Genomic DNA, 24,917 nt, shown 5'->3' with positions numbered 1-24,917 from the left:
CACGATGCAAATCACTTTCATTTCTTTGACTCCATTTGACGGTGAACAGGAGAGGTCTGAGACTAAAACTGATCAAGCCATCCCTCGGCATGCTGTGGAAATGTATTCAGATCCTTCTGCTCACTCTGTGTTTCGGTGAGTCGCTTTTGGTAATTCGTGGACAGACTAATGTTATTTCCAACCACAAGGTCGTAGTGATGTTGATAGCAGAAGCTGAGTTGAAGGGTCACAAATCGCTCTCGATTTTCAAATTCCACACAGGGAGAAAGGGTGTTGTCTCTTTTCTCCTGCTTTCCAATTCTAGTGACAAAGTAGAAACATGAATGTACAAAGGGAATGTTGTTGTGTTTACAGTATTGCTGACACATAATATTCAATTTGGGAGACTGTTCTGCCATGTTTACAAGTGTTTGATGTCTCACTTCGGAAAGAATGAGATGCCTGGTGCTGTTACTATTGCCTGTGCCTAGGGTTTGGAAAGTTTTCTGACCTCCATTTTATTCAGGCCGCGTGCCAATTAATTACAAATTTATTCTGAGGGAGGTGAAGCTCTGAGGCAGCAGCATTTTCTTAAAAATGAATCTTTCCCCGTTTGGGGCTGATCAGTAGAGAAGTTGGATGTAGAAGGCCTTTCGACCTGTTGGAAATCACGTATCTAAGAGAGCAACGTAATCAATTCCTCAGTCCAGCTTCAAAGGATCCAATGTCTTGGCTTCAAATGATCTTCTTGTTCACTTTTCAGCTGCTGAGATCAGTTTTGTGTGCAGAAAGGTGACTTGATGTCTGCCCTAACTGAATAGAAATAAAAACATAGAAAATAGGAAGAGGGATAGGCCATTTGGCCCCTCACAATTTTATGGCTGATTGTTTAACTCCTGTTCCTGCTGTCACTCCATACACTTTGATCCCTTTAGCCATAAAAACAATATCTAACTCCATCTTCAATCTCTGTTATCTTGGCATATGTGAAAGTCGGATATGGTTTTACTTTCTTTATCCTGTTAAATGTGGATGAAGTCCCATCTGAGCTATTTTCTTTCTTTGAGATTTAAGTTAGAAGACAGTTGCTATAGTTACGGACGGTAATTGCTGGTGATGCGATGGGTTGCTCCAAAGTTTAGTTTTAAAATGTTGGCAGATTCTACCAATAATTTACCTCATATATTTAGTATTTCATTTGCGTGACACAACACGTAGATCACATTCATCAGCTATAATCACTTAGTTTGTTCTATGATGGGTAAATATGGTTGAATATCATATGGGTTTATTAATCTTGCAGTTTTTTTTTGTCCGTGTGCTCTTTTGATATTGCTAGCTTAAGAAGGCATTAACATCTGTGTAACATCACTGTGTTATGGCAATTTAGATGGACCACTGATGTCTGAATCTGTGTTCATCGCAATCATGAACGCAGCAACTCCGGCAGTTGAGTTCAGTTTCAATTACCTAAATAGGTGGCGTTGCCATGGGATCCCCTCTAGGCCCAGCTCTTTGTTGGTTATCAGGAGAAGTGCATCTTTGATGGAAAAGGCCACTAACCTCCTATAGGTTGCTATTTCTGATATATTAACACTTGTAGAGTCATAGAGATCTACAGCTCAGAAACAGGTGCTTCGGTCCAACTCGTCCATGCTGACCAGGTATCCCAACCCAATCTAGTCCCATTTGCACCTGGCTCATATCCCTCCAAACCCTTCCTATTCATATACCTATCCAGATGCCTTTTAAATGTTGCAATTGTACCAGCATCCACCACTTCCTCTGGTAGCTTATTCCATATACGTACTACCTTCTGTGTTAAAAGGTTGCCCCTTAGGGCTCTTTTATATCTTTCCCCTCTCACCCTAAACCTATGCCCTCTAGTTCTGAACTCCCCAACCCCAGGGAAGAGACTGTTTCTATTTACCCTATCCATGCCCCTCATGATTTTATAAACCTCGATAAGGTCACCTCCTCAGCCTCCGACGCTCCAGGGAAAATAGCCCCAGCCTACTCAGTCTCTCCCTGTAACTCAAATCCTCCAACCCTGGCAACATCCTTGTAAGTTTCACAACATTATCCCAATAGGATGGAGGCCACAATTGCACGCAATATTCGAACAGTGGCCTAACCAATGTCCTGTACAGCCACAACATGACCTCCCAACTCCTGTACTCAATACTCCGACCAATAAAGGAAAGCATACCGAACACCTTTTTAACTGTCACTCTTTTTCAATACTTCAGTCTGCAACCACATTAAAGAGCTTCTTTGCACAATTCAATAACCTTCATCCTGCACTCAATGTTATCAGTGAAATGGAGCAATCAAATCAGCTCCCTGTCCTGAATGTATAGGTTGAGCAAAAATAGTCACTCATTAGATGACTGGTGTTGCTTTATCTTGAGGATCAACACACCTCAGGGAGGGCTGAGAAGGAGACACTTTCATAATACCCTCAGCCAGTGCAGGAATTAAACCCAAGCTGTCGCATCACTCTGCAGTGGAGACCAGCCAACTAAGCTACCCAGTCCCATGCTAAGCCCCTGTCCACTGAAAGTCTATGTTCACTAGTTAATATGTGCCTGGGAATACCTATAGTTCCATACACTACAAGATCAATCTTATTGGAAACTTTATGAATAGGGCCCTAGGCATCTGCTTACTGAGTATGCTCGATGCTGAAATAAGACTTTATCAAAACTATTCTGCGCAATAATGGATACCCAAACCAAATCATCACTTGTATATTGCAAAATCTCATGAAAGGGCTTATGTTCACCACGTTTGGCCTTGAGTGATGCCTAGTTTACCTCAGATTACCTGGGAAGGGGAATAGTATGTAGGCAGTGCATCCCAACTAGTTGGTGGGCTGTTTCAAAAAGCATGATCTATTGGCCTTTCAAAGCAGGCAGCAACCCAACCTGGGCTCAACAAGCTCAAACTCTCAATGCGCTGGATTGCAGAACCACCATTAGATGTGATCCTGCTGTGGGAAATTATTTATTAAATATCCAGACTGTCCTGGGAGTTACACCAGAAATCAATGTATGTTCAGCAGCCAGACTCACACTTGTGTGTCCCAGAAGCTACATGTATCAATAAAATGACGTCTTTTATGTAGACAAAAGAAATTGGTACATATATTGCAGCTTTTCAAAAAGTGTTATGGGGACAGTTAAATTCCCATGGCAATGACCTGACCAATCAGAATCTACTTGCCTAGTCTGAGATTTAAGATTGACAGTTCTCGCTGAATCTCCTTGTCAACACCTTCTTCTCATTTTGCAGCCATCTCTGCAGGAGCTCCTCAGGGTAGCGTCCTAGGCTGAACCCTCATCAGTTATTTCATCAATGACCTTCCCTTTTTTTGGTCAAGTCTGTTTCTTGCATTCTGATGAGTGCAAAATGAAGAGCTTCAACTTCTTGACTCCTTTAGCAATGTTTCATCTTGGTTCGGAGTGTACTAAGCCTTAAAATGATACTTATATGCCTCATTTGAGATGGGATTGATAGCCAAGGAGCTCCAGCAAAACTAGAATCAATGGGTATCATGGGGCCAACTTTCTGCTGATTGGAGTCATCCATGGCAGATAGGAAGGTGGTTGTGGTTGTTGGAGGTCAGTCTTCTGAGCTGCAGGACACCTCTGCAGGAGTCCCTCAGTGTAGTGTCCCAGGCACAACCATCTTCAGCTTTTTCACCAATGACCTTCCCTCCTCATAAAGTCAGAACTGGAGATATCAACTGATGATTGCACAATGATCAGCACCATTTGCAACTTCTCAGATACTGAAGCAGTTCATGTTCAAACGCAACAAGATCCGGACAATATCCAGGCTTGAGCTGACTAGTCACAATTACCATTCACGTCTCACAAATGCCAGGCAATGACCATCCCAGTAAGAGATGATCTAACCACTGCCCTTTGACATTCAGTGGTGTTATCATCAATGAATCCCTCACTAACATCCTGGGGGTTATCATTGATCAGAAACTCAACTGGATTAACCATATAGATACAGTGACTATGAAAGCAGTTCAGAGGCTACGAATACTGCAGTGAGTAACTCACCTCCTGACTCCCCAAAGCCTGTCCACCATCTACAAGGCACAAACCAGAATGTGATGGAATACTCCCCACTTGCCTGGATGGGTGCAACTACAACAACACTGAAGAAGCTTGACACCGTTCAGGATAACGCAGCCCACTTGACTGGCACCACATCCACAATCATTCACTACATCGACCACCGATACTCAAAAATTCACCAAAGCTCCTCAGACAGCACCTTCCAAACCAATGTAGAAAGAATTGGCAGTAGATACATGGGAACACCACTATCTGCAAGTTCCACTCCAAGCCAATCACCATCCTGACAGTCGCTAGGTCAAAGTCCTGGAATCCCCTCCCTAAGGGCATTGTATATCAACCTACATCATGTGGACTGCAGTGGTTCAAGAAGGCAGCTCACCACCAATTTCTCAAGGGAACTAGGGATGGGAAATAAATGTTAGCTAGCCAGTGATGCCCGTACCAACTGAGTGAATCAAAGATATTGAAATATCGGCTATTTCAACTAATATTATTATACATTTTCTTTAACATAATGGCTGTTGCCACAGGTATATATCAACCGAGAAAACACATTGGCTTTTAAAACTAAAGGAGTGAGGATTTTGATTTAATGTGAGGACGAGAAATGGAGTGGTGGGGGTTTGGGTAAGAGCAGAAATGTCACCTTTGTCAGGGCTTATTGAAATATTAATTATCATATGAACAGTATATTGTATGTTTTAATAATCTTCTAATTGACTCAGTTTAGAAGTGGATTGCCTCATGATTTGGAACCAGGAATGACCTAGCTTGACTGACAGCATCCGTAATGGAAGGAGTGTAGAATTTTCCTGAATGACACTAAGCTAAACTGAGGAAGACAGTGCATGCTCTTGATCATTTTTCCCAACTGGAAAGTGCAGATGTGGGGTGGAGGTGAATCTGTGATGGTGACCACAGTCAAATGCCCTGAGGGTAGTGGAGCATCAGCAGCCACAGTCAAACCAACTTAAAGGTAGTAAGCTTGCCACGTTCATCTCAGTTTACAACTGGAACCCCATCCTTACCATCTTGTGTTAAATTCTTGGAGCATACCGAAAGCAAGAGTTGGCAGGAAGAAAATACACATGCAAATTTGAATGTGGAAGTATATCCAATTAGGCCAACTAGTCAATATTGCAAACTTCAACGGAAAGTCATTAAAATACAAAGTTGTGGGTGGAGTGGGGATGGGAAGAGGCTTTAAGGGAAAGGGGAAGGGGTGGTATTTCAAATTCCTTGGAACAGTTTCTGTAACTATTGGACATAATCCTTATTGATGCATGTTCTGCCAAAGTTGTGAGAAGAACCCGTGAGGAAATTAACCATTTTTTAAAAAAAACCTGCAACAGAATATGAACAGGACTTTTCTGAAGGTTATTTGAGCAAGTTTGTTCCTAAAATTTTCTGCGTCTAGATTTTATTGGCACACCTCATGCCATTGATGAAGTCCTAACTGAAGATGTGAAACCTGACATGAATGCTTTCAGCTGGTGATTAAAGATTGAAATGACACTGCTTGTGTTAATAGCAGAACTGCATGCTTTAATACTAAATGGCACATTGGGAAACCTCGTTGAATTGCTCATAGGAGGATCTGTGCCCAACGTTCTTACATTCCCAACCAGTGACACTGCCACCAGTAAGGTTTTGTTGTGAATGAAACATTGGAGAGAAGGCACAATGTTTGTGAACTGCATCCAAGAATAAGTCTTCACTTTCAGGCTATCAGCTAAAATTGGAGGGCAAAATAGCGATGATTGTTTAAACAAAACTCACAAGAAATTATTCAAACAGAAATTTAGAGGGAGGAAATTTCTTGGATGACTGTTAGGATCCACAGTGATTTCAAATGATTTAGCTTTTATTGGTAGAGGGGTTGAGTTTTGGAACCATGAGGTCATGCTGCAGCTGTACAAAATTCTGATGCGGCTGCACTTGTAGTATTGTGTACAGTTCTGGTCACCACATTATAAGAAGGATGTGGCAGATTTGGAAAGGGTTCAGAGGCGATTTGCGAGGATGTTGTCTGGTATGGAGGGAAGATCTTATGAGGAAAGGCTGAGGGATCTGAGGCTGTTTCGTTAGAAAGAAGGTTGAGAGATGAAGGTGACTTAATTGAGACATGTAAGATAATCAGAGGGTTAGATAGGGTGGACAGTGAGAGCCTTTTTTCCTGGATGGTGATGGCTAACACGAGGGGACATAGCTTTAAATTGGGGGGTGATTAGATGTCAGAGGCAGTTTCTTTACGCAGAGAGTGGTAAGGGCGTGGAATGCCCTACCTGCTAAAGTAGTCAACTCAGCCACATTAGGGAGATTTAAACAATCCTTAGATAAGCTCATGGATGATTTTGGAATAGTGTAGGGGGACGAGCTGAGAATAGTCCACAGGTTGGCGCAACATTGAGGGCTGAAGAGCCTGTTCTGCACTGTATTGTTCTATGTTCTATGTTTACTCAGAGAGTAGTAGGGGCATGGAATGCACTGCTTGCAACAGTAGTAGACTTGCCAACTTTAAGAGCATTTAAATGATCATGGATAGGATTATGGATGAAAATGGAATAGTATAGGTAGATGGGCTTCAGATTGGTTTCACAGGTCGGTGCAACATCGAGGGCCAAAGGGCCTGTGCAGTGCTGTAATGTTCTATGTTCTGTGAGTACTGATTGTCTCTGGTATTCAGCTGATCCACATACTTAGGTAGCCTTGGTGTTCAGATGCACGCACATCACCCAAACATGCACACTTAGTAAGCAATTCATTTCTTGCTTCCCCACAATGGCATGCAGGAATCTCTTCACCATATTCCATTCTTCTAAACCTCTGCCATCTCTATCATAGACAGTGATAGGTTATGATCCAGAAAAAAAAAGGAGTGAGCAGGCTATCAACGCTCATTTAATTTTATCTTTAAGTGTAAACATTGGCGGATTGTGTTACAATAATCTCATCAAAACTAAATTCAGCATTGTCCCACAGGGCTGGTTGCTCATTGGAGAGAGGCAAATGATGATGGTGTCATCTGATGGTCACCAGGCTTCTGGGAAGGAGAAGAGATTGAGAAACAGAATTTTTCATGCTAACCTCAACTAGAATGGGAAACAAACCCACACCATTCAATTAACTGAGCTACCCACATTCCACCTGTTTCACAAAATGAGATAGGCAGATCCCCATTTACTTGGAAATCTCTGGTGAGTTCATTTGTGGCTCAACTAATACCCACAATATAAAGTACTCTACAGACTCAGCCTGTGTCTCAATTGCTGCATGTGTCAACATCTGGGTGCATAGCTTATTTGTATGTTATTATCATAAAATGATATCCTCCCTCTTTTTCCAAAAATAGCTCTCTCACATGTTACATTAATAGCACGTAAGCATCTGGCAATAATAAGATCACTTATGCAGAGATATACTGAGATTGTGAAACTTACAAGTGCAGAAGTCTAGGAGTCCTTATATTGTTTCAGCAGTTTGAAATATATCGAGATCTTTTTACATCATAACCATCTGGAAGTGTGAATTTCACCCTTGGCTGTTCATGATTTAGAAACACCTCATTTGTGTTTTGATTATTGTGGTCATGTTCCACACACTGTCATCGTTGGGGTGGGTTCTGCTGTACTTGATTTAGGTCATTCTTACATTTCCTTTTGCTGGTTGAACATTGCTCTCTTCGGTGTTGTGACTTTATGAGATCTTGTTCTCAGAGTACACTTCAGAAACCTTTTGTGGATAACTGTGTTTCCATGATGGAATAGTGGTTCTGACCTTCTGAGCTGCGTGTAGTTGATGTAGTTCCAAACATGAATGCTGAACGTGCAGCATTTTCACCCTCCCTTGACTGTTTAGAAGTACGTCCTGCATCTCAGAAAATTTGAATGGGTGATGGCTTCAGAAATCGCTAGTTGGTTTGTTTACACTTAAGTGAATGCATACCTTACAGATCAATCTCCAGACTCGACCCATGTCTCGAGTATACGTGAGAACATTCAGTTACCTGGCTCATTTACATGTTGTTCTCTTAAAATCTGATCACAAAAGTGTTATTCGGTGAGGAACATTCTTTTTAGAGTGTTCCTCACTTCATTCAATGTGTTTGTGTTTGTATTTCTAATAAGGCATCTGCTTAGCCCAGAAACCTTAATGTCCGACATTAAATAATGTTTCTTTATGGCAACAGCACTACCACTTCAGAAGTAGTTCATTGGGTACAGGTATGACATGTTTGTCCTTGACATTTGGATGAGGAATCTTCTTGCATCATCCTTACCCTCAAAGTTCTAAGATCACGTCTTCTGTACAGGAGGCAGATTTGGGATTTTGACCTCAGTTGCCACACTGAATCACGAACCAACTCAATGCCATGAGTTATTTACCTGCACACTGAAAAGTGTGACTAACTAGAATGCCGAGGGAATGAAAAGTCTCCTTTTAACTAGAGCTGCTGTAAATATTTCTTTGTGCCTGGCAGAATTGGAGCACATCCTGCTGTTGTGAGCAGAGGCTGTACAACTACTTCATTAAAGTGGCAATGCCCTTCAGTTAGTTTTCAGCAGCCCAGATTTAACTGAAACGCAGCAGTGATCTAAAAAGTACTCCCTCTGTGAATCAGACTATCGCCTGTTTATACTAGAAAGACAACATTCATCTGGGGTGCTGGTTTGAAGACTATACAGATTACAATGCCACTATACTCGACACATTGGCAGATCTGACTGCTGCTTTTCCAGTTTTCTCTTTTCACTGCCTGAACGTATGGGGGCTTATGTGTAAGGCTAGCCTTCCGACACCTAGCCTCTCAACTCTTCTGCACCTGTGAATCCAGTTGGCAACTACAGAGGGTATATTGTTTAATGACAGTGGCATTCTGTCCTATGTGTAGTTTCCAATTTCAGTATGTACAGCAAGTGGCAAAGGGCAATGATTAGGATTAGGATTAGCCAATTAGGATTTGCTAATTTTTCATTAGCCATGAAAAATCGTGGCTATTTTTTCATCTTCCTTCATCATCCAGAGTCATTTATAATAGCTCATTTTCACATAATGGAGCAAGGTGTCTTCCTGGCCTGCTAGATAACACCCACTGGCTCTACTAGATAATACCCACTGTTTTAATGATGTACAAGAACCATGTTAGTCCACCTGGTGTGCGCTGTAGTCCTGCGGATGTGCTTTGTAATTCTGCTGGTGTGCCCTGTAATCCTGCTGGTGTGACCTGTAGTCCTGGTGGTGTACCGTGTCATCCTGCTGGTGTCTTCTTTAGTCCTATTGGTGTGCCTTAGTGCTGCTGGTTTGACCTGTAGTCCTATTGGTGTGCCTACAGTGCTGCTGCTGTGGCCTGAAATCCTGTTGGTGTGCCCTGTAGTGCTGCTGGTGTGCTCTGTAATCATAGGAGAAGGTGAGGACTGAAGATGCTGGAGAGTCAGAGTCAAAAAGTGTGGTGCTGGAAAAGCACAGCAGTTCAGGCAGCATCTGAGGAGCAGGGGAGTTTCGAGTTTTGCATCTAAGTTCTTCATCAGGACTGTGGAGGGGAGGGTGGGTGGCAAGGAAAATTATAGATAGATGGGAGGGGGTGGGGCTTGGGTGGAAGGTAGCTGGAAATGTGATAGGTAGATGAAGGTGGGGGGTGATGGTGATATGTCGGAGTGGAGGGTGGAGCGGTTAGGTGGGAAGGAAGATGGACAAGTAGGACAGTTCAAGAGGGCGGTGCCAAGTTGGAGGGTTGGATCTGGGATAAAGTGGGGGGACGGGAGATCAGAAATGGCGATATTGACATTTATCCCATGTGGTTGGAGGGTCCAAAGGTGGAAGTTGAGGCATTCTTCCACTAGACTTCAGATGGCTAGAATTTGGTGGTGGAGGAGGCCCAGGACATGCATGGCTTTGGTGGAGTGGGAGTGGGAGTAGAAGTGTTCGGCCACAGGGCAGTGGGGTTGATAGGTGTGTGTGTGTCCCACAGATGTTCTCTGAAACGTTCCGTGAGTTGGCGTCCTGTCTTCCCAATGTAGAGGAGACCACATCAAGAGTAATGGACATAGCAGATGAGGTGGGTGGAGGTGCAGGAAAATCTGTCGGATGAGGAAGGATCCTTTGGGGCTTTGGATTGAGGTGAGGTGGGAGGTGTGGGTGCAGGTTTTTGCATGTCTTGCGATGGCAGGGGAAGGTGCCAGGAGTGGAGGGTGGGATGAGGGTGCGTGGACCTAACGAGGAAATCATGGAGGGAATGGTCTCTGCAGAATGCTGAAAGGGGTGGGGAGGGAAATATACCTCTGGTGGTGGGTCTGACTGTAGGTGATGGAGATGGCGGAGGTTGATGCGTTGTATCCAGAGGTTGGTGAAGTGGAAGGTGAGGACGAGGGGGTTCTGTCCTTGTTGCGATTGGAGGGGTAGGTTCAAGGGCAGAGGTGTGGGAAGTGGAGGAGATACGCTGGAGGGGATGTTCTGTAATCCTGCTGGTGCAAATTCTAGTGCTGTTATTTGGCAGCACACAAGTCTCATGAAACTTTAGAGGGGGATCTGTACTTGAACTAATTCAAAAAGAGTTTAATTTACTGAACTATTGGGAAAACTGACTGTACAGGAAATGACTCAGAATGAAAATCGTTGTAGGTTTCTTAAATATCCCCAGGGCAGCTGTGCTTTTGAAAGGGGAAAGGAATAAACATGACAAAATGCCAAAGGTGTCACTTGGGGGATTGTTTTCAAAGTAAATCACAGTTCTACAGTCAGGATAAACAGGGGATTATTTGCACAATTATCAGTGAGGTGAGTTTTTATTGTTATTCCCAAAGAATATTTGAAGTTGCTGAAGGGAAATGATCTCACAGTCTGACTGGTCAGCAATAAGGAAATAACACATAGAACACTGAGTACCTGAAAATGGTTTTCTTAATAAAGCTGAGGGGAATTGAATAATCTCACAAATTAGGTCTGAAATTTTTCATCACAAAATTGCATTTCCAACTCAATGGCTTTTGATGAAATAGGTGGGATACAATAATTGGAATTGGGACACAAGCCCAATATTCTTAACATGAACTCCTGGCAACAAAATTCACTTGTTTCACTACTATTTATATATAATGGAAGGACCTCATAATATAATACAGCTAATTCCATACGCAAAAATAATAAATGTATACAAAATCTGAAGCATTTGAATGGCCTTTCCTGTGTGTGGATTCATTGGTCTGATGACTGAGTGAATTCTTTTCCACAATCAGATCAGGTAAATGGCCTGATCTCTGGGTCAGAATTTGCCCAGTGTGTGTGTGTATTAGGCCACCAAAAGTCTGTACTCACAGACTATGCCATGAGGCTGAGGTGACATTTTCCACTGTGTGTCAGTGGCAAATGAGCGACTACAGTTTTTTTAAAAGATTAGGTTAGATTCCTGACAGTGTGGTAACAGGCCATTTTGCCCTACAAGTTCACACCGACCCTCTGAAGAATAACCCACCCAGACCCATACCTCTACATTTACCCCTGACTAATGCATCTAACATTATGGGCAATTGAGCATGGCCAATTCATCTGATTTGCATATCTTTGGACTGTGGGAGGAAACTGGAGCACCTGGAGGGAACCCACGCAGACACGGGAAAAGCGTGCAAACTGCACACAGATAGTTGCCTGAGGTAGGACTCAAACCCGGGACCCTGGTGCTGTGAGGCAGCAGTGCTGACCACTGAGCCACCCTGCCAGTTGCTGCAAATAGTTGTTTAAACATATATAAGCCGGGTAGTCTTGATATGAAGAATGCCCCTCAATATTTATACATGACAACCATGTGGCGAAATAACCCTAAAATCAGATTGGATTCATGTAAAAGGCAGTTGGTACAATGATGGCCCTTTAAATCCCAATCATTTAAAAATGAACTGATGTGGTCACGCTAGGTGTTGGATTGAAAGACACTGGGTGAAAATTAAAACTTGACAACTCTTTAGGTGGAAGCGTCTTCCAGCCTGAGAAAGGAGAATGTTGGAAAGTCAGCAGTCAGATCTGCCATTGCATTAAGCATGTGTTAATGTAACCTGCACAGTACTCAACACAGCTGAGTGTTGGTGAGGTACAGCGTGCCTTTCACTAGCAGGCTGGTCAGATTCACCTGGAACTCTTTTACAAAAAAAAAGTATATTTAGAGCTCGACTCGGTCGTGCTGCTGGAAATGAGATGCAAACCTGAATCTTACCAGAAATCTACTATGTGTCATTTTTGTTGATTTTCACAGAGGATTTCTCTCCTCATGGTTTTCACTATCTCCTCACCTCATTAACGATACACAATGGCTCTAAAGTGCCCTGCTCATTAATGCCAGCCCAATTCTCTAACTGTTGAGGTATCCTGGGATTCCAAAGACCGTTGTGTACTCAGTCAAGGTATTGTCCTCCATACTTGTGAAGGACATGGCAAATAAGTGGCAATAACCCTGGAGGTCCTGAGAATGGGATGGTGCAGAGGAGGACCACCCTCTTTTCACCAGGATTGGCAGAAAAGGTCACAACACCAGACCCTGCTTCCAGGACTGAGGATGCAGTGGGTTAGTGTTATCTGAGTTTTTCCTCTCCTCTCTGCCAGGGTAATTGCCAGCATCTTCTCTCTACTACCTCACACTTTTCTATCACTGCTACTACCCACTTCCTAGCAAGGGTGATAAGATCTTGCTCTCATATAATCCCTACAGTGAGGACACAGGCCATTTGGCCCAGCAAGTCCACTCCAAACTTATGAAGAGTAACCCACCCAGATCCATTTCCCTACACTATTACTCTACGTTTACCCCCTGACTAATGCATTGAACCTATGCATCCTTGAATGCTATGGGTGATTTAGCATGGCCAATTCACCTAACCTGCACATTTTTGGATTGTGGGAGGAAACCCATGCAGATGCAGGGAGAATGTGCAAACTCCACACAGACAGTGTGGAGGCTGAAATTGAACCTGGGTCCCTGGTGCTGTGAGGCAGCAGTGCTAAACACTCAGCCACCTTGCCAACCATTTAATCCTCCTCATTTCTTATCCTGCATGGCCTCTGCACTATCTGCTCATTCACTGGGGCTCCTCACCACCAAACACTCATCCACACCAGCTAGGCCATCCACATTCACCTCATCCAATCACTCTCTTTGTCTCTTTCAAAAAGAAAATGGCCCATAGTAGGCTAGAAAAAGCTAAGGTAGTGATGGGATGCCCAGCATTCTGCTTCTCACCCCCAGTGAGCAGGGGATCCTAACCAGGACTGTACTGAGTGGCCAACTGACTGTGCCCGTGCCCCTGGACTGATATCAGACTTGCTATTCTGGGACACTCCATGCCTGAAAGGTGTCTCCCTTGTCTTGCCTGAAGACCAAACCTGTAGAGTTTGTGGCAGGACTATTGGGTTGAAGCACAGAGTGTGTTTGCGACCTTCGTAACTGGCATGTGGTGCAGATGTGAAAATGGTGTGCTGTTGACAGCTGAGACAAGCTATTTGCTTTATTTCTGTGCTGGAAGGCAAGGCATAACAAAAAGAGCTTGTTAGTTCTGGCTGAGGGAGCAAATGCAAAAAAGGCAAACAAGGCAGAGATTCCGTGGGTGTCTCAGTCGGCACAAATTGTGTGAGCACTAAGAGCATAAATGAGGAGCCCTGAGATGCATCCTGGTCTAATCAATGAATTGGGGACTCTCCATGCATACAAAGCATCCTTGCTGCAGCTTTCCACTGAGATGTGTCATTGCACTCTGAAGTGCAGTATTATTGGTCAGTGTACTGTAAATGGATCGGAGATGCGTTATAATGATGCAGTGAGGCTGGTACTTTGTATACCAAAGTCTACAGATATTGGGGTGCATGCAGTCACTGCCTTGGAATGCGTCTTAAGATGTTGGTGCTGGCTGTTCAAGATTGAGGCCTGGAAGAACAAATGGTGGACTGGAGTCACCAAATACTACCTCAGACTTTCATGCTGGGAATTCTTGGTGTCTACTTTCACCCGAAAGGTGGGAGAATGACAAATTGCATATCAATGAGGTGAAATTAGGCAATAATAAGGTACATAATGAATGATAATCCATGTTAATAGACCTTTTGCCACTCACTAGTGAGAATCTCATTTCACCGTTTAGTATTTGGTTGGACAATCAGGCCGTTTTTGCCCTTGTTATTGAAAAGGTCCTCACTGGACATTTTCAACTGTTTTTTCCAAAGTTCCTTCCATGTTCCTCATTATTCGGATTCTGGATACAACCCGCTTGAAGTCTGCAAAGGCACACTGACTAAGTGAATGTGTAAAAAGTATTAGATGTGGGAAAATTGAAGTTATTGACTTGGCAAGAAGAATGGAAAAGCAAAGCATTATTGAAATGGATAGAGACTGCATAATGATCTGGTACACGGTGTACTGGGTATTTCTGTACATGACTCAGAAAGCATTAGCAAGTCATTCGGAAGGCAAATGGGATTTTTTAAATTAAAAGGAGATAGAGTATATAAGGTGGGAAGTAGGTTTCTTGTGATGCAGCGGTAGTGTACCTCTGAGCCAGGAGGCACAAGTACAAATTCCACCTGCTTCAAGCGTGTGTAATAATAACCCAGAACGGTTGATTAGAAAATATTCCTATAAGCAGGGAAGTCTTGCTATAGTGCTACAGGACATTGAACCTTGCATACAGTGTGTAATATTAGTTGCCTTACTTAAGAAACAGTAATTTGAATTGGAAACAGTTCAGAGAATGTTCACTAAGTTGATTTCTTGGAGGAAAGGGTTGTCTTATGATGAAATGTTGTGCAGTTTGGACCTGTACTCATTAAGTCTGAAGGCATGAGAGACAAACTTATTGAAACATGTTAGATTCTTTGTGGACACAATACGTCAGGTACTAGATAGTGGATCTTTGGTCTTATAGAGGTATCTACAAATCAAAAGGTAAGAGGCTCACATTTAAGACAGAGGGGTGGATGATTTTCTTCTCTCTGAGGGTATTAGCATTTGGAATTCTCTTCCACAGAGAGCCACAGTGATGACATGGTCAGTGAATATATTCAACATGAGGTTAGACAGATGTTTGATTGATGAGGGAGTCAAGGGTAATGCAGAAAATTTGAATTAAGTTCAGAATCAAATCAACTATGTTTTTGAATGATGGAACAGGCTTGACATGCAGAATGGAGAAAGTGAGGTCTGCAGATGCTGGAGATCAGAGCTGGAAATGTGTTGCTGGAAAAGCGCAGCAGGTCAGGCAGCATCCAGGGAACAGGAGAATCGACGTTTCGGGCATAAGCCCTTCTTCAGGAAGGGCTGACATGCAGAATGGCCTACTTCAGCACCTATATTGCATGCTCTTCGGATCTATTATGACTCTGGTCAATCTTATTATGCTAATTTTCCATCAGTCCAGTTGCAATGAAGATTTGAGTACTCCTGGATGCTGTATTGAGATAACAGGAGGGTTGATATTTTATAGGGTTCAGATTAAAGTCTGCTGTTGTTGAAAAAGAAAGTACACCACCATGTTCTCTGAACAGCAAGGGATGGGCAGTGAATAGGGGTTTTGGTAGTATCGTTTCCATCGTACGAAGATATACAAATAACTTACTAAATGACTTTATTCATCTGACTTTGTCATGATTGGTAAATCCAAAACATAACATAATAACTGCATTCCAAAGCCACTGATCAAATAAATTTTGTTCATTTTCCCATGAACTGTGAACCATTTGACATGATGCCACCAATCTATGATGCTTTACTACTTCATTGTATGTGAAAGGCAAACAGAATCGAAACTGGACAGATCACCTGCCGTTAACCGAGGCACCAGAAAAGGCGTGGGCAGAAACAGCCCTGTTAGCCTTGCAAAGTCCTCCTTACTAACATCTGGGAACTAGGAAAAAAATTGGGAGATCTGTCTCACAAACTAGTTAAGCAGCAGCCTGACATAATCATACTCATGGAACCATACCTAACAGACCATGTTCCAGACATCGTTACAACTATCCCTGGATAGCTCCCAGGACAGACCTAGCAAGCTGGTGACACTGTGGTATGCAGTTAGGAGGGAGTTGCTCCGGGAGTCCTCAACATTTACTCTGGACCCCATGAAGTCTCATCACTTCAGTTAGACATGGGCAAGGAAATCTCCTGCCGTTTGCCACGTACCATCCTCTCTTGGCTAATAAACTCCTCCATGTTGAACAACCCTTAGAGGAAACACTGCGGATGGCAAGAGCAGCCTGAGTGGGGGATTTCATCATATTCCTGCTGAAGGGCTTTTGCCTGAAACATTGATTTTCCTGCTCCTCGGATGCTGCCTGACCTGCTGTGCTTTTCCAGCACCACGCACTTGTCTCTAATCTTCAGCATCTGCAGTACTCACTTTCACCTGGGGGATTTCATATCCATCACCAAGAGTGACTCAGCAGCACGACTGATAAAGCTGGTTGGGTCCTAAAGGACATAGCTACTAGAACGGGGCTGCGGCAGATAGTGAGGGAACTAACAACATGGAAGAAAATATTTGCCCTCATCATTACCAATCTGCTGGCTGCAGATGCATCTGTTCATGAAATTATTGGTAAGAGTAACCACTGTACAGTCCTTCTGGAGGCAAAGTCCTACCTTTAGTTTGAGAATAACCTTGTGGCACTATCATTGTGCAAAATGGGATAGACTTCGAACAGATCTTGCAACTCAAAATTGGTCATTCATAAGGCACTGTGCTCCAGTACAATCTGCAACCTCATAGCCCAGATATCTCCCACTCAACCATTGCTATCAAGCTAGGGAATCAACCTGGGTGCTTCCATCAGTGAGGATAGAGATATTGTAGAGCCTTCTCCCCCTCTAGTGAGTTGTTTAATGACTGCATGTGGCAGAACATAAATCTGATCCATTGTCTCGCACTTACTGCTTATTTTGTTTGTAATGCATGTAATCCTGTTTCATAGCTGCACCAGGTTTACACCTCATTTTTAGGAATGTCTGGTGCTGCTCCTGCACTCCTGCACTTTCCACTGATTCAGGGTTGATTCCCTGCATTGATAGCAATGGTTGAGTGGGGGATATGCTGGGCCATGAGGTTGCAGATTGTGATGGAGTACAATTCTGCGGCTGTTGATGGCCCACAGTGCCTCATGAATGCCCAATTTTGAGTTGCAAGATCTGTTTGAAATCTATCCCATTTAGCACGGTCATAGCGCCACACAATGGAGGTTATTCTCAAACTGAAGGCAGGACATTGTCTCCAAAAGTACTGTGCAGTTGTTACTCTTACCAATACTTCCATGAACAGATGCATCTGCAGCCAGCAGATTGGTAAGGATGAGGCTTGATGGTAGAAGACAGAGAGTGCTGGTGGAAGGTTGTTTTTTTGGACTGGAGGCCTATGAGCAGAAGTGTTCCACAGGATTAGTGCTAAGTACAGTGGTGTTTGTCACGTACATAAATGATTTGGATGAGAATTTAGGAGGCATGGTTAGTAAGTTTTCTGATGACACAAAAGTTGTTGGTATAGTTGACAGTGAAGAAGGTTATCTAAGATTACAAAGGGATCTTGATCAATTAGACCAATGGGCTGAGGAATGGCAGATGCAGTTTAATTTAGATAAAAACATTTGGTAAAATGAACAAGAGTTCAGTTAATAGTAGGGTTCTGGGCAGTGATGTCCAACAGACAGACCTAAGGACCTACATCACAGGTAGACATGGTAGTTAAGACATTTAACACACTTGTCTTCATTGCTCAGAATATTGAGTATAGGAGTTGAGGTGTCATGTTAAAGTTGTATAGGACGTTGTGAGGCCACATTTGGAGTACTGTATACAGTTCTGGTCACCCTGCTAGAGGAAGGATTTAATTAAATTGGAGAGGGCTCAGAAAAGATTTATCAGGATGTTTCCAGTACTGGAGGGTTTGCATTATAAGGAAAGAATGGATATCCAAGACTTCTTTACCTGTACAATAGGAGGTTGAGGGGTGACCTTAGAGAGGTTTATAAAATCATGAGGCACATAGATAAGATGAAGAGCAAAGTTGTTTTCTCTGGGATGAGGGATTTCAAAACAAGAGGGAATAATTTTAATGTGAGAGGAGAAAAATTTAAAAGGGGCCTGAGGAGCAACTTTTTCATATAGAGGGTGGTTCTTACATGGAATGAACTATCAAAAGAAGTGTAGATGCAAGTATTGTTACAACACTTAAAAGATGTTTGGACAGGTACATGAATAAGAAAGGTTTAGAGAGATATGGGCCAAGTTTGGCAAGTGGAGCTGGTTTACTTTGGGAAACTTGGTTGGCATAAACCAGTTGGATTGAACGGTGTGTGTTTCTGTGCTGTATGACTCTATAACCTCACTATTCTTTTGTGAATAGTATTGATTAAGAAATAAGCTCTAACTGTGTAATGATTGCTAAGAAATGAGACACTGGTTCTTCTGCTTCAAGACCAAAAGAATAAAAGTAGAGCTCTCAAATAGCTGCACGTTTCTGTTCAGTCACTAATCTCAGCTAGAAATTCTGATGTCTTAATTTGGTTTAAATTAATCAATTAAATTATCTGACAGCTGGCATTCCAGTAATTGGGAGATTATCAAATCCGTAATCAATATGTTCAGATCTTGGTAATTTAAATGAAGTATGTTAAGCAGTACGTATGTCTGATTCCAGGTAAACTCATTGGAATAAATGATACAGCCCTATCTGAATAATGTGTTTATCTGATTGCAAATGCTTTATTGGAGAGTGTATGAGTGATGTACCTGTTGCATCTGATGGGTGTTTAAGTAGGAATAGGCCTAGGCCATTCAGCCCATGTAGCCCACCATTCAATATGATAATGGCTGAATTAGCACGTCAGTGCCTTTTACCCACTGCATTCCCATAAACTTTACATTACTTGTAGTCAGACATCTATCCTCATAGCTCCGGAGTCCCAGGTTCGATTCCAGCCTCAGGCGACTGTCAATGTGGAGTTTGCACATTCTCCCCATGTCTGCGTGGGTTGTCTCTGGGTGCTCCAGTTTCCTCCCACAGCCCAAAGATGTGCCAGTCAGGTGAATTGGCCATGCTAAATTGCCTATATTATTAGGTGCATTAGTCAGAGGGGAGTGGGTCTGGGTGTGTTACTCTTCGGATGGTCAGTGTGGACTTGTTGGGCCGAAGGGCCTGTTTCCACACTGTAGAGGATCTAATCTAATCTAATCAATCACATCCTGAAAAATACTCAAAGACCGTGCTTCACAGCCTTCTATGATGCTCAGTGTCAAACATGATCCTATATATTTTACCACACTGTGTTTTGTATCTTAACAAACTGAAATTGAGCTTAAAATCTGCTTTGTAAACATTTGAAGGTTGACCACTGATTTTCATTTGAAATGGAAGAGCATAGATTTCTAAAGATAGCTATTTAGAGAATTAAAGAATCCCTACAGCGTGGAGGCAGGCCATTCAGTCCATTGAGCCCACACAAACCTTTTGAAGAGCAACCCACCCAGACCCACTCCGCTAGCCTGTCTTTGTAACTCTGCATTTCCCGTGGCTAATTACTAAGGGCAATTCAGCATGGCCATTCCGCCTAACTTGCACATCTTTAGGCTGTGGGAGGAAACCAGAGCACCCTCGAGGAAATCCACACAGAAACAGGGAGAATGTGCAAATTAGCTGCACATGTATGAACAGCCAGTGTGGTGTTGACATTGCCTCCAGAGGGTATTTGTACCTGATTTGGCAACGTTTATATTTGCCCCCCTCACCCTCAGATCCCATGCGATGTTATAGTGATGACTCATGAGCATGTCTGTTAAACGTATACTGACATACTAAAAGAGAGACATAATGCCACAATGTACGGTACATTTTCCCTTAAAACAATTTGGAAATTGTCAAATATTGCTTATTTTTGATAATCTCTCTTAATAGTTCATGTTTAGTAGACCCCCTGAACTATTCACAAATCTCTTTAAAGCAGGGACTTAGAAACATATGAGTTTGGTTGAACTTCACAAGTTCAAGTCTCATCACAATAGCTCCAGAATTATTTTAATCCAGCTCATAAAAAAAGATGAAGTGATATAAAGCTAACATCAAGATGAGGCAATGAAATTGTTGAATTGTCCTTAAAACTGAACTAATTCATTCATGTTCTTTAGAAAAAGAAATCTACTATCCTTGCTCAGTAAGTAACTCAGTTGTATCAAGCTGCTGTGAAGAATACCATATGGAGAGTTCAATAATGCAGTTGACTAGCACTAGCATTTTAGAACAGTGAGGATAGATAATCAGTGTAGGCCTTGCCCTGAATCCTGAAAAAATATTTTTATTAAAAGGCTTACTCTGAAATATAATTCTTTCTGGTTTATTTTCACAGACACAGTCCAGTCAATATCTGTGGAAACAGATACACCAAATGTAGTCGTGAATGTTGGCAATAATGCCACACTTGACTGCTCCTACAGAACGTATGTTGAACCCGCGTTTTCCCTTGAATGGCGCTTTACACCTGGCCCAAAAGGAGATGGAAATGCAGAGAAGGTAAGAAATGCTTGCCCTCCATTTTGTTTCCTGCATACAACCCATTGTGCAGGAGTGTAAAACAAAGAAAGGTACAGAGCACTGCATCTCAATTGTAAATGTCAACCATGGCTCAGCTAGTGATAGTCTCATATGCTTGACTGAAGATTGTGGGCTCATACCCTCTCCACAAAGTTGAACACAAAATCTAAGCTGACTCTTCAATGTAATACTGAGGGAATACTCCGCCGTCGCTGGTTCCATCTTTAACGTGTGATTCTAAACTAAGGAGGACATAAAATATTCCAAATCACTGTTTCAAAGAAGAGCAAGGAAGTTGTTCCAGGTGTGCTGACCAATATTTATCCCTCAACCATGATGGCTAAATTATCTGAATATTGGCACATCATTATTTATGTAGTGTTACTGTGCACAAATTGGACAGCATTTCATGTATTATAGTGAGAAAGGACTGACAAGCCTTTTACGGTTTCCTAAGATCATGAAGAGCACTATCTATATTCAAGTTCCTGCTTTTATCTCCAAGCATTTCACATTTAGTGAATTACATTGAAATATAAGGAATGTTTAATAGGCAAAACAGCCCCATTTTATACACAGCATGATCCCATGACTAACATGAAGAATGACTAGTTATTCCAGGGAGAATTTTAAGTTTTGCTTGGTTGGCCAGTTTTTGGGCTAGGGAGGTGCAATGTGTATGTTAACAGTGTAATTGACCCTGATGAAACCTGGAAGTAGATGGGGTCATGTGAGATTTCCTTTTGGGATTTAATCCTTCCTCTGCACTCAAAAGTATTAACCCCTCTCCACTAATAAGCTGCCTTGGGCATTAATGTTCAGCCCACACTGTCAGCTGAGATGTTTATATTCATAGAAAGGGTGTCTTGGCTTCTTTATGAGTATAACATACAAACTCCTATTATTTTCACGATGCATTACAGTCTCGGAGCAGTACTGATGGAGCATTAGACTAATTAAATCATAATGAAGACATTTCACCTGGTGGCAGAAGTTTGGAATACTGGGGTTCTTCAGCACTTTACTAATAGGCACAAGATTGCTTCCCTACCATGCTGGAATTTCCAATCTCACTGCAACATGGAAAAGTATTACTTGGAGGTTTGGGAAATCCTTATCCAGAGGAGGAACAATGAAAGGGAAAGCTCTTGGATTCTATGAATTTCTTTAGAAGTAGAGACTGATAGACATGGGAGATACATATCCCCAATACTGTAAACTGAACCGCTTAGATCTAAGACCTCAGGCCTAACCTTTTATCTTTTCAACAGACAAGTTCCTAACATAATTCTACCCACTCAGATTCTTTATTATACTGATGGGAAAACATACACACTTGGGCCTCAAGCTAATCGAATCAAGCTGATTGACCAGAATCCGACAAATGGAATAGCGTCTATTAGAATTGAAAACACCAAGCCATCAGATACAGGCACTTATTCATGTGATATAAACAATCCTCCGGATTTTACTGGAACCAGTGAGGCGTTTGTCAATTTAATTGTCCAAGGTAAGGAGAAAAAACTAATATTCTGCTGTCTATGATCTTGTTCCACCATTACATGTCCTTATGCTGTGGTAATATTTAATTGGTGAATATTTTAGAGAAAGGTTTCAACCTCATGCTTCTTTTTAGCAATGTTAAAGCTCTGTACTACCAAACAATTATTTGCTAAATATTTAAAATTGGAAAGTAATTAATTGTTAAGCTCATTACATATATTAGATCGGCAGAATGGTCGAGAACCAATAGACACAATTTAAGGTGACTAATAAAAACCTCAATGGTAATGTGAGGAAGGACTGATTTTAATGCAGTAAGTGCTTGGGATGTAGTCCCCCTGTGGTAGAGGCAGCTTTGATCAGAGCTTCCAAAAGAATTGAAGAAGCACCTGAAGAGAGAAAATCTGGACTAAAGACCAGGGCTGTGGAACAAACTGAGACCCTCTTGCAGAGAACTAGCACAAAGGTGATAGGCCTGATAGCCTGCTTGTGCACTGTCATCACTTTATTATTCTATCCTACAACTGTTAACAAAAAAAATAGAAGCCAGGCAAATGCAGTGTCAACTAAATGACCATCAAATTAACAGATTTAATGGGAAAGGTGAAAACAATAGAATTCCTTCCAATGTTGTTACTTTACTATCTTTATAAATATATACTTATCTAATAATAATCGTTTTCTGAGTTATGGAATCATAGTCATGCAACATGGAAACAGACCCTTTGGTTCAACTCATCCATCTCGAACAGCCTACTTAAAATAAACCAGCCTCGTTTGCCTGCATTTTGCCCATATTCCGCTAAACCTTTCCTATGTGTATACCTGTCTGAATAACTTTTAAATGTTATAACTGTACCTGTCTCAAACCACGTCCTCTGGCAGTTAATTCCATATATACACCATCCTCTGTGTGGAAACATTGCCCTTTTTAATTGGTCCTTTTTAAATGTTTTTTTTAATCTCTCACCTTAAATCTATGCCCTCTAGTTTGAACTCCCCAATCCTATGGAAAAGAAAACCTTTCCTATTCACCTTATCTCAGTCCTTTTTTAACTTTATAAACCTCCATAAGGTCATCCCTCAACCTCCTGTGGTTCAAGGGAAAAATGTCCCTGTCTATCCAGCCTGTCCTAATAACTCAAACCCTCTAATACCAGCAATATCCTTGCAAATTGTCACAGACCTCCAGGCCTGCATAACTATTGCTGGGAAGTGAGGATGAAAACATAACTGCACGTATAATTGTGATGACATTCAGCACTAATTTTAAAAATTATTTCACTTATCTTTAAGATCCCTCTCAGTTATATATTATTTCCTGGCTAATAGTGAATGGTCAGAGGCCTTTGTAACAAGTGTCTACACTGCACTGTGAATGATTACTAGATCTCTCATTTTTCAGGAGAACTTATAAGTAGAATTGGGAGCTTGGTGCTTTTAAGTGTGAATTTGAATCCACTAATCCTGGTTAGGAAAACCAGAGACAGTTTCCCGGTGTTCATATAAATGCCTGACTTTTCATACTTCCTGACTTCCTTACAAAGCCCTAGGGGCTTCCCCACATAAATATGTGCTGCTTCTGAGAAAGCAGCTTAGTTAGTGGTTAATTAAAGATGAATGAGGCATTTCATTTCCTTTAGAACATAGGAATCGGGTGTGTTCTATGAACAGGGTTCAGGCAAATTGTGGACACTGAACTTAAATTGGGGGAAGCAAAGGTTCAAATTGGTAGCCAATGCAAAATAATTGATAGCATACTTTTTTCCAGTGCCATTAAGCTTAGAACTTCTCTATTCCTATAATCTCAGGAATTAAATTTAGTAATTGCTGCATAACATCTTAAGTTTTCCAATATGTTTAAGTGGAGATACTGATGTGTGCACTTATTTCTAATTCTGTAGTAGCACCATCCATTCCTGAATGTAAAGTGATTGGAAAACCATACGTAGGAAACAATGTGACTTTGCTATGCAGCTCATCAATGGGCCAGCCAAGTCCTAAATATGCATGGTCAGAAGTCCGCCCTGGTACTGAGCAATCATCTTCGAGAGTCATGGTAAAAGGTACGTGATTGCTATTTCTCATCATGAGGCACTTTTTAACTTCAGTGAAGCAGAACCTCCCTAAGCAGGTTAATAATATGTCATCACATTTACTTTGATAAGGCCCTTCACCACAACGCTCTGATTTGCAACTTCTTAGGGTAGGTTTGTTGAATTGAAGAATTGAATTGTCCTCTATTTGTGGAAGCCCAATAACCAATTTCTAACAATTCTTGGGCCAACATCTTCAGGTAATTTATTTTATTCAATCACTGGATATGAGCATCATTACATCATGTATTGTCCATCCATAATTCAGTTGAGAAGATCACCTGTTATTTGAACTAAAACAGTCCATTGAAAGGAAATGGCAACATCAATGGTTGTTGGAGCCAGGTGAGGTGGAAGAGTCAACCCTTCTCCTTATAATCTCCTCAGTCAGTCATAGCAAATATTTCTGTTTTCTTTTAGCGCACTGTTATTAGACTTCAATTAAAACTTCATTTTCTGGAAAATGTCAGAGCCAATTACCAAGTTTTGTTAAGTGAAAGGAGAATGAATTTTATTACCTATGAACCCAGAGAGAGAGAGAAAAAAAGTGACATCAATTGAACATTAAAAAAAGCTTCAAAGGGACTTATCAAGTAGAGACAGGTAGAATGAAGGGTATGCAGTTTAAAAGTCTGTGGAATCCCTGAGTTATTAGATATTTCTTACCTGAGTTGCAGAAACTGTATATGTCTTTGAAT

The 24,917-nt window shown here is 41.8% G+C and overlaps 1 protein-coding gene across 1 annotated transcript in view; it reads left to right on the top strand.

The window, feature by feature from the left end:
* The window catches only part of LOC122540715 (V-set and immunoglobulin domain-containing protein 2-like), a 42,528-nt gene continuing 17,611 nt past the window's right edge, over positions 1–24,917 (top strand). The window contains exons 1-4 of the mRNA XM_043676837.2: positions 1–135; positions 20,436–20,599; positions 21,923–22,130; positions 24,028–24,189. Coding sequence (XP_043532772.2) covers positions 90–135; positions 20,436–20,599; positions 21,923–22,130; positions 24,028–24,189 — 580 coding nt within the window. The 5' untranslated portion in view covers positions 1–89. The remainder of the gene's footprint in view (positions 136–20,435; positions 20,600–21,922; positions 22,131–24,027; positions 24,190–24,917) is intronic.

The sequence above is a fragment of the Chiloscyllium plagiosum genome, unplaced genomic scaffold (assembly GCF_037043375.1).
Source record: "Chiloscyllium plagiosum isolate Xiang-an unplaced genomic scaffold, Cpla_swu_hap1 HiC_scaffold_29, whole genome shotgun sequence".
Lineage (NCBI taxonomy): Eukaryota > Metazoa > Chordata > Chondrichthyes > Orectolobiformes > Hemiscylliidae > Chiloscyllium > Chiloscyllium plagiosum.
This window is presented reverse-complemented; position numbering and strand designations above follow the sequence as displayed.